The 10,260-nt window shown below is 43.9% G+C and overlaps 1 protein-coding gene across 1 annotated transcript; it reads right to left on the bottom strand.

Annotated features, from left to right (window-relative positions):
- Positions 1 to 10,201, bottom strand: LOC104538967 (major facilitator superfamily domain-containing protein 1-like; the record flags this gene model as incomplete). Its single annotated transcript, XM_010182361.1, has 12 exons — positions 1 to 114; positions 434 to 545; positions 686 to 825; positions 1,387 to 1,524; positions 2,131 to 2,242; positions 3,881 to 3,981; positions 4,881 to 4,996; positions 6,486 to 6,644; positions 7,124 to 7,267; positions 7,924 to 7,979; positions 8,058 to 8,182; positions 10,101 to 10,201. Coding segments are annotated over 12 exons (1,418 nt in total), but the record flags the coding sequence as incomplete, so codon positions are not given.
- Positions 10,202 to 10,260: the final 59 nt, after the last annotated feature.

The following is a 10,260-nucleotide window of genomic DNA, read 5'->3' as shown; positions in this document are numbered from 1 at the left end:
TCAGCTGACAGAGCCTTCGTTGCCCATTTCATCATCTAGGAGCCGTGCTGCATCTGCAGGGTCTCTGTCCTGCTCCACAGGTGCTCCCTTTCTTGTTCTGTTCAATGTCCCACCCTAGAATTTCAAGGCAACAATTAGCGTCAAAAAGGATGCTGTTCTTCCTGTACACATCTATTTCTGCAGCGTGTCCTGGCCTTCCTTCACCTTCTTGCAAAAAATACAGCCATCAATAGCTTGATACTAGGTAAGACTACTATGTGCTACATCAGTGTTTTAGCAAATAGTTCTCTTTTTACGCAGTCCCATTTTTGTCGGTGAAATTGCTTGTAACAGCTGTCAGGTGTGTGTATATATATCATTAATATTTTAATGATATATATATTAAAAGCAACTCAGTGGTGCAAGGCTGTTCTTCATCTTTTATCACACTTACCTGTCTCTTGTCCACAATATTGAGGCTTACAGAGGCAACAATACATGCAATAGTGTTTGCCAACATGAAGATCATCATCTGTTGCCAGCGCCACAGGGGGATCTTTAATTCACTAGAAAAGGCAAAAACAAGATAGTCACTTTATAGCTCCTTGCAGCAGCAGCTTGCAAAGACACTGATTTCTGTTCACACAGCTCCACTAAAGCACTGCAGATGTCTCTGCTTGGAAAAAAAAAGAAAAAGCATTCTCACCTGGCCTTTGTTCCTAGAATGTGTCCAACGATCAGATTGGAAAGACCAACTCCAACCATCTGCACAGAAGTGGCAAGCCCCATAGCTGTCCCTAATGTTGCCTGGGGTACCACAAGAGGTATGGATGGCCACATACTAGCCTGGCAGGAGTAATGAGAGGAGGAATTAACTCAAAGCCTTATTTAAGGTGTCAGATGGTCATTGGTTTGAAAAGGAATTATTCCCACTAAAACACTGATATTTTTTCTTCTAAAAATCTAGTATTTATCCTTCTCAGCCCACTGGCTGTTTCTAGACTGTTCCCCATCCTTTTCAAGCAGCATGAGACAGCATACACAGCCTGCATTACTTTAAACTGGAATAACCTGACTGGATTTTTATGGGGAGTTAAACCTGATGATTTAGCTCATAAAGGAGATTCAGGTGTTACATTCAAGGCAAAAAAGTACTAAGAAAAGCACAGGCAGATTAATGCTTCATGCTGAATTACACGGTCCCTGGCTCTGCTTTGCATTTTGTTCCATATTGATTCTTTGAGGTTAATTGTTGCTAACCAAAGTTTTCAGGACTGGGGAGCCAGTGACTTCAAGCTGTGGCTGCTAAACCTGCTCACCAGGACACAAGGGCAGTGACACATGCCATCCAGGGCACAAGAAGCACAGCCACAAAACTCAACTGCAGCAGTGGGGTTGTGAACTTACAGCAGCAAAGGAGTAAGTAATCCCCAACCAGACAGTAGAGACTAACGGAGGAACAAATGTAAACGCCAGGAGAGCGAAGACTGGCAGAGTCAGTGCTGCACAGCCAACAGCAAAGATGCCTCTCAGTCCCACATAGTCCTGATAAAGGAAACACAAACAGGTAGCCTCTTACATGGGATCCTTGCTTCCCACAGACCCTGGTGACAGAGCGGCTGTGCAAGGTGGGTTGTTGAGAGTAGCAGTAATATCTCATTTCCTAGTTGTTGATACTCCAGCAGATGAGCTATTGCTGGTTCTCTTGCACACTCCTGAACTGAGACTGAAATGCCTGTCAGAGAATCAGTGTCCAGTATTCATGTGAAATGGCAGGCTTTAATAAACAGGGAGGGAAAACACACCATTATGGACTGACAGTTATGGAAATAAGGATAGGAAGTTTGGCAAAACAGGGACTGATTACATGCAAGTCGTCCTTCAAAGATTATCCTGATCCTTTCTGTTCCAGTCTCAGACTTCCCAAAACATACAGCCATTTACCATAGGACAATTAAGGAACAGAGGGAAAACAATTTAAAATTATTTCTTGACATGTAATTCAGACTAAAGTGCATCTTGCAGTTCGCAAGGAATTGAAGGATTTCTTGTTCAGCAACAACAGGTTAATTCTGGCTGAGGGGGACAGACAGACATTTTAAAAAATTAGGAAGAAGTTATCAGCAAGCAATTCTGGTTTTGGGTACTCACGATTAATATGCCAACTGCTGCAGAGAGAACAAGGGAGCTGTCGTACACTGCCCCAGCAATATAAGCTGCTGCCTGCTGACTGTAACCAGAATATTTATCCTGGATAAACTTGCTAAAAATAAGATAAAGGGGAGGGAAATTGACATAATTAGGATTCTTGATCTGGTTATTTTGACAGAAAATAAGTCTGAGCACAAACACAGGGACAGGAAGTTTTAATGAGAGGACTTGTAAACAAGTTTGATTGCATCTGGTTTGTAGTGCCAAGCCTTTGCTGTTTTGGTTTCTTTTTCTTTTTAATCAGAGCACATCATAGAGAAGCTATTAGCTTAAACGACTGCCTTCAAAACATTTCTGCAAGTGCGGAGTAAAACTGCAGGTTAAAGCTGGGCATATGTTCAATAACATCAGCACAGTTCACAAGCAGCAATTTGCTGTCACCTGTCCCAAACATAGAAGTGGATTTTTTTTACGTTCTTTTTGAAAAGGCAGAAAGCATTGTTAGTCCACAGGTGAAACTGCTGAGGGGCAAGAAAAATATTTTAAAGTAATCCAGATCAGCATTTAAATTGAACATCTGCATCTTAGAAATCCTAGGCATCCCCCCTTGGCATCTTAAAGGGGACTTCTTGTTAAAGCAAAAAACAGCAAGCCAAGTTCTGTTTTTGTTGTGAGAAGTCAGCCTTTCACCTTTGTTAGAGAGCAATGGCTTTGGGACCATTATTTTTCTGAAGCAGCACAGCACTTTTTGCCAGAAAAGATGTGTGAAACAGGACTCTTCTTGTCTGAACTTTTGTTCCACAGAGAGAAGGAAAAAAAAAATTCTGCAGGGAGGCAAAATTGCAGAAATGAGGATTTTTGTGTGATCAACAGACAGTTTTCAGTTAAAATGAGAGGGTGGTGCATAGAAAGCCCATCTCACCAAGTCCCTGATGATCCTTGCCATCTTGAATGTCTTTATTTTACTAATAAGAGGTCACTTGTACATTTGTAACGACAATAGATGACATTTCTTCACTCCTGATTTCACAGTGGCTTACTGTACATAACTAATGAAATATTTCCAACTTTTATTTATTTTTTTTACTGTAGGCCTTTGCTAATATAAAAGTTCATACTCATGCATGCATCATCCACAGACAGGGGAAAAAAAGCAGCAAAATGACGTATGTGGCAGAGCCACAGGACAGAAGCAGGAGTCCAAATTTAGTTGGGCAGGTTGCCACTTTGTTTTAAGCAAGTGAAGGCGTAAGAAAGGAAGTCTGCAAGCCTTGCGCTGGGATGCAAAGGGTTCTGCGTTTACAAACGCAGCCTGCCACAGGCTTAGCTTTGTCCCAGACTCAGAAAAGAACACGTGGGTCCTGCAGGACAGGCCTGCCCCAGGCCTGTGAAGCTAACACCCCACCCAGCTCAACAGCCAGCCATTTTGCTGGACTATCACAAAGGTGACATTTCTACAGGCTATTTTTTAAATAAAGTATTTCTTCCCCTTTCCCAAATCCTTCTGGTCCTCCTTCAGCAGCATTCAAAGATTTAAATATTGGCTGAATCATTTCTCTTTTAGTTATTTTTGCTTTTCTTCAGAAGCCTCCCTAGGCTAACTAGGTGTTAAAGACGTGTTTCTCTACATTTCATGAGTGGAAGGAACACGTATGTTGCCCCCATACTTCCCAGTCAGCTAAAAACCAATGGCCTGCAAGACTCTGGTAGGGTCTTATCAGTCACTGGGAGTACAGCCATAGAGCAATACCTGGCGTCTGCTACAAAGGGGAAGACTCCATTGTAGAAGAACATGATGGTGAGGACCAGGAGCCAGTAGCGAAGGGGAAGTCGCCGGATATCCTGAACCCGCTGCAAAGATAAAATGTATCCTCACTCACCAGGAAATAGTCTTCAGCTTCACACTAGTGTTGCTTTCTGCAAGCCATTGAAGGTCACAACAAATTTAAGAAGTAACAGCAGGTAAAAGGGAATTGAAAGGCAGCTCAGGTACCTCTAAGTGAAATCTAGCACATGCTGAGTCCAAAGCATTCTTTCTTTAATGCTATTCAGTAAAGAAAAAAAAAAAGGCTTCTTCTTTTGTTTTATAAAGGTTATGGCTGCAAGATACTATTCTAAGCAGGCTCTATCAAAAGCCTACTGCAAAAACCTTAAGTGAAACACAGCGGAAAGACACTATAAAGAGGAGGCACAACACTGAGATACAGAAACCAGAAAGAATATTGTCATGAGATGGAAGAGGTCTAACAGATTTAAATGCCATAAAAATCACATTATTGTCTGTAATGCTTGTTCATAGACAGAAGAATGAGAGGAATGTAAGATAAGCGTGGGCAAAAGGTAGTTCAGTACTGAGCAAATTAGCTGTTTTCTGTACCAGATCCTGCGAGCCAGAAAGCAGTTGCAGAAAGAGGCTACTGTCTTATGCACAAAATCCTCTTCTGAGCCACCTACAGTCAAGAAGTAACTGGCTCAGAAAAATCATGGCGTTCAGAGTGCTGACTCAGCTTTCTGGAAGGCTGCAAATACATCAGCTCTAGATAGAAAATGTACATTTGTCTGGTGGCTTGCAGATGCAACATCGTTGGATATACCCGCAGAACAGTTCTCCAACATTTAACCAAGGCGCGTTAATGCCCTCTCCTGGCCAGGACCAGCTCTTGCTGAGGCTTCCAAGCACTGTACAAGCAGCGCTTCTGCACCCAAGCTTTCAAAAAATGAGATGGAAAAGCTGCCTCTATGGCACATACCACTTTTTTGGATTCTTGCTGGATAACCCCATCCAAGCCCAGTTGCTTCATGCCCACTTTATCTAGCACACTGACTGTGAGAGCTGAAACAAAACCAAGCACGCAGAGCAGGGTACCTGGAAAAGACACAAGAGATGTTAGAAATTCCTCAGTGTGGACACAGCTAAATGACAAAACCAACTGCATATAATACACAGACGTCTCAATGACTCCTACTCCCAGTTTCTCAGCCTTCCCTGCTGCAGCCGTGCAGTAGGAACACTTACCTCTGACCTCCCAGTCAGAGTCCTTGAACTCTCTGTCCACTAAACCTCCAATGCCTGCAGAGTTGCCCGAGGCCAGCTAAAGCCCACCCATCTCTACAGCCAGCCAAGTGGATGATGGCCACCACACCTTCAAAACTGCAGCAGGCCTGTGCTCAACAAACAGGAAGTGAAAGAGCTGAAGAAACTTCCACGGTCTGTAGAGGTACCACACAAGCCAAGTTCTGCCTCTTCATTTATATGACCTACTGCAGCAGTCTGATCCGTTAGCACACTCAGCTCCAGAGAAGGGAGTCAGGTTATGCTGGATATGCCAGGAGCAAGTTTGGCAGTGGGCATCTCCTGCAGGCACCATTCTCTCAGATCTCTGTCTGTTTCTTTGTGAGCCAAAGTGATCTCTGTGATGCAGATGCACTTTGTCTGATGTATTTATCACTTCATGGGCTACTGATGTCGTGGTGGTGTGCTTGCAAATGCTGCCTGAGCACAAAACTTATATTATCAGATGGGATGCAACATAGAACATGCTATGCCCAACCTGGAATCAAGAGCTGTGAGAGCCACCGGTTTCAATTTCTGCAAGAAATATGCATCCTCTTTTCCATGGGTGATGCCTCATACTGTTTTGTTGTTTGGGAAATCACACTTTCCTACAATCACCAAGTCTTTGTACACAAAGGATGCCCTGAGGCAGGTCTCCCTAATGTCACCATTCCAGCACACCTGAGAACCTGAGCGCCTCTGCTTAACTGCACTGTGAAATAGATGAACATTTCCACTACAGACAGATCCCATCTACTGAAGCAAAGCGAGGACAGAAACTCCAATCTTCTGAAGATAGGAGCCCTAGAACAGATTCACACAACGAAATGTGTTATTCAGATTCTGCTTCTCACAGGAATTTAAACCTACAATTTTGATCAGTCCACACGCAAAGCATCTTACGTTGAGACTGATACAGATACTACGACAGAACCAGCATGTTCTGCTGGCTAAAATACAGTAGACCACACACATTAGATTCCTCTTTTGTTTCACTCCGAAGTTTCCATTCAATGCGAGTAAACCTACATTAAGTATTGACTACCTGTGACTGCACATGTTAAAATATCTCAAGAAAACTGCAGACAAAACTGTCAGGCTGACACTACAGCTTTAGAAGGTTTTCAGGCATTGAAGAAAACACCACTCCATTACATACAGAAACCAACAAGAAAAACTGGAAAATCATGTGCCTCCTCCAGCTAACTTCACTATCTTTTTCAGGTACTTTTCCTAACTGGATGAAACAGGCTAGCCTCAGGTCCAGAAAACAAAAGGGTAAAGCACCAAAGAAACTCACCTCCCCAGAGTGTCCACTGCATTCCAAATTTTGCCTCAAACTGCTGAGTGAAGAAGAAGTTGAGGACACTCCCAAGACGGGAAAAAGACAGTGTCAGTCCAAATGCCAGTGCCAGTTCCTTCCCCTTGAACCAGAAGGCTGTGATACGATTCTGCACAACTTGAAGACAAAAATCCTCTCTTGAACAGACAGACCTGGCCAAGAGCATTGCGTAGAAGCAACAAACAGAGCCTCTCAAGCTGGAGGGCTTGAGCTGGGGTAAGAGACCTCCGCGCATCCCAAGTGGAGGTAGCACGTGCAACTCTGCGGTCCATTTTAAAACATACCAAATTATGCTGCGACATAGGAGGTGAACTTATCCCTCAAATAAGACAAGCAAAAATAACTCCCAAGGCACAGCAATCGCGTCAGTCCTCACCCGTGGGAGAACGACAAACTTGTTAGAGGGGAAGACTTCTAAACGTTTCACCACACATTAAATCCCTGCAGCCCTTCACAGAGCAGCATTCTGCTGTTAGCAATGTAGGTTCCTGGTGCAGAGTAGGTAAAGCTGACTGAAAGGACAAGCATCTAGGAGGCAAAATAAAAACGTCTCATGACACTCTGGTGAGGGATAATTAAGACTGTGAATTCCTTACTAGTAAGTGACCCATTCCCAGAGCCGAAGAGTAGTCGTCCTGTTAGCATCATTGGTAGGAGGTATGGTGTCCCCTTGAAATGTGAGCCTAGAGCAAAGATTGACGATCCCAGCACAGTCAGAAGAGAGAAAACAAAGACACCAACTAGAGAGAAACAGAAAAAAATACACAAAAATCAACAGACATGCTGAGATCAGGACAAAACCATTCCTTGTTAAAAAGCAAGAGAGCAACCTCAAAACAGGCCAGTAAACCTGTGGGCTTTCATTAGTTCACTCTCATTATTTAAATTTCATAAAAACTGGTCTCTTACAAAATTACTTGGGAATCCTCAAAATAATGATGATATTATCATGGCAGAACAAGTCAGAGGACTCTGAACTCTTAGAGTCCCTGCTCCCATCCTGACCTCCCCCCCCCCACTCCGACATCTTCTCTGTGCCTCGGTCTCCTCATCTTTCAGATGTTCACCTCTGTGATTCAGAGGCAGAGCATCTGCATTTGCTTTATCAGTTCGTCCTACTGAAAACAGATAACACTATCCCCTGTTACATGAGGAAAGCAAATTTACTGCACTGCTGTGTAAATGCAGATAAGTCAGTGGTCAAAGGATGAAAACATCTTAGTTGCCTTCAAGGAGCTGCTCAACCATCATGCACTCTACACACACAGCTGTCCCTCTGCGCCCGCCCCTCTGTGATCTTACTGAAGTGTAACCTTTGTTCATCCCTTTGCACTGTAAGAACAGCCTGAAATCCCACTTCAGTCCAAGAATAAATTAATCGATCCTTTGAACTTACAGCGATTGCCTAGTTTGTCAATCAGGAACCCAGCCACAATAACCACTACTGCATTTCTAGGAGAAAACAAGAACAAAAACATTTGTGTCTTGCTGCTGAGAAGCACGCCCCCAAAGCATAACAAATTGACTTACGTCCAAGCATAGATTGCGTACAGCAAATTGTACTGTGCAGGTGTCATTCCCAAGCCTTCGACACAGTCCTGTGTGCCATTATGCCCAGTGCTGTTACAATGGGTTCCATTGGGACAGGTCAAGTTCTGCAAAACAAGTCACAGGGTCTGTGTTAAGCCTCAGACACAGAGGAAAACCCACACATTCCTTTGAAAATGACATTAAGTTCTCGCCTACAAGATTTCTATTTCTCCTACTTAGTTCCCACTCGCATGACCAGAATTAGAGGACTTGTGCCTTCTCCCAGAAAGCCAGAAATGCCTGGCCACCAGCACATCTTCCTCTCCTCTTTCTGTGGCAGCAGCAGCAGGGGTTCAGCACTTTTGTATGTTTTTTTGTCCAAAAGAAAAGCCAGGAGAGTGCACCATGAGGTTTATTTGATCCCTTTTTTTCTTGGCTATAGTTCAGCTTATCTGACTCTTCCTGACATACTATAAAGCCTTAAGCAGTGTGTAAACATGAAACTTAACAGTGGTCCATATTAATTCACAGCTATAAAGCATTTGCTGAACAGTAGGAAACCTGTAGTCATAGCATGATTTAATAATGTCAGTTTTGCTACTGAAAACACCACCATATGATCAGTGAAAAAACTTAGATCTCAAAATCTACCTGCATTAGGAAATGGACACTAGATCTTCCACACCGGCAGCACAAACTTAATGTCTTGAAAGAGCACCAGGAAAGCGTGATTTTAACCACTTTTTTCTTATATAGCCATTGTATTTACAAACGCTTCAGATCTGCTGTAGCAGAAATGTCCAAGGCCACAGGGAAACAGTTCTCTAGAACAAAGTGTTTTCACTGCAAGAACCAGTCTCAGATGCTCCAGCTACCAAGGTACCACTGTGTAAGGCAGGTAGAGGGTAAATTCGCCAAAGCAAAAATACAGTGAGCATCAACAGATTAAAACGCTGTTTGCACAGTACCCAACACAGAAAAATATGGCTTGGTTTCACTCCCTAGAAAGTTACCTAGGTAACAAAATATGACATAACCTTTCTTCTACTCCATGAATAAATGATTCTTCTCCCACAGACCTACAGAAGTTGTGGAGTATCAAGGAATAAACACTGACCTATTTTTTTCTTTTTACTACTGTTTGCTATGACAAACTGCACCCAATTTAGCCCGCAGTTCACTGCCTGAATGTTATAGATTAACTGCATTTTAAAATAGAAAAGTTACATGCAAGCTATGTGTATTTCTGCCCTCACTACAAAAGCAGACAGGACAGAGACTCTCAGCCCACACATACCAATCTGCCAGCAGATGGTACACGTGAGAGAAATCTGCTCTCAGAAGACATGAAACCAATGCAATAATGACAGATAAATGAGTCAAGGAAGAATTTCTGTCACATATTCAGGAATTCAGACAAGAACTGGGACACTGGCATCCCTGGAGAAATCCCAGAAATCAACTGGGATATCAGTCAACAACAAAACTTTCTAGCATTTGAGAATACGACTAGTTTTCACACAGCAGAGTCCTCTTCTGCACACCTCTGTCTTTCGGCTAGCCAACAAACCCGTGGTGCAACCCCTGCAGCGTTGGGAGATTTGGATCTGAAGACCCAGAAAGTCTTTCCTAGCCTCCTATCTCCAACATTGCTAGTCTTCCAGTCCAGCATCGGTAATAACAGCCAATTTTAGGGATCTTCTCCATGCAGAGTGCTGTGACCACCATTCTAACTCTGAACTTCATTAGTGTAGCAAAGAGCTGTTTGGACAGACAGCGGAAAATCACTGAGCAAGGGCAGGTTCTAATTTCCAGTGCCTCCAGCAGCAGTAAGAACTCGCTACTCAGCCCTCACGGCTTGTCCTGGCTTCGTGCATCTTCACAGCAAACATGCCAGTAACAACTCCTCACCCCCAGCACCCGGAGCACAAGACCTTGCAGCACGACTCCTGCAGCGACACCGTAAGAGGTTTTGAAACTCGATCCGCGACCAAGGCCTCGGTTCTGCTGGTCCTGCCCTTTGCCGCCCACCCCGACACTCACCCCCTGGAGCTGCTCCTGCAGGACGCTGGGGATGTCGAAGCAGAAGTAGGAGCCGAAGGTGAGCAGGCAGTTGAAGAGCAGCACCGCGAATCTGTAGGAAGCTGCGGGACAGAGCGCGTCCACCTCATCCCCGCACCTCAACTCCGCACCCCGCGGCACG

Source organism: Mesitornis unicolor, unplaced genomic scaffold (genome assembly GCF_000695765.1).
Source record: "Mesitornis unicolor isolate BGI_N332 unplaced genomic scaffold, ASM69576v1 scaffold15364, whole genome shotgun sequence".
NCBI classification, from domain to species: domain Eukaryota; kingdom Metazoa; phylum Chordata; class Aves; order Mesitornithiformes; family Mesitornithidae; genus Mesitornis; species Mesitornis unicolor.
Note: the sequence above shows the minus strand (reverse complement) of the source record. Positions and strands in the feature narration are given on the sequence as shown.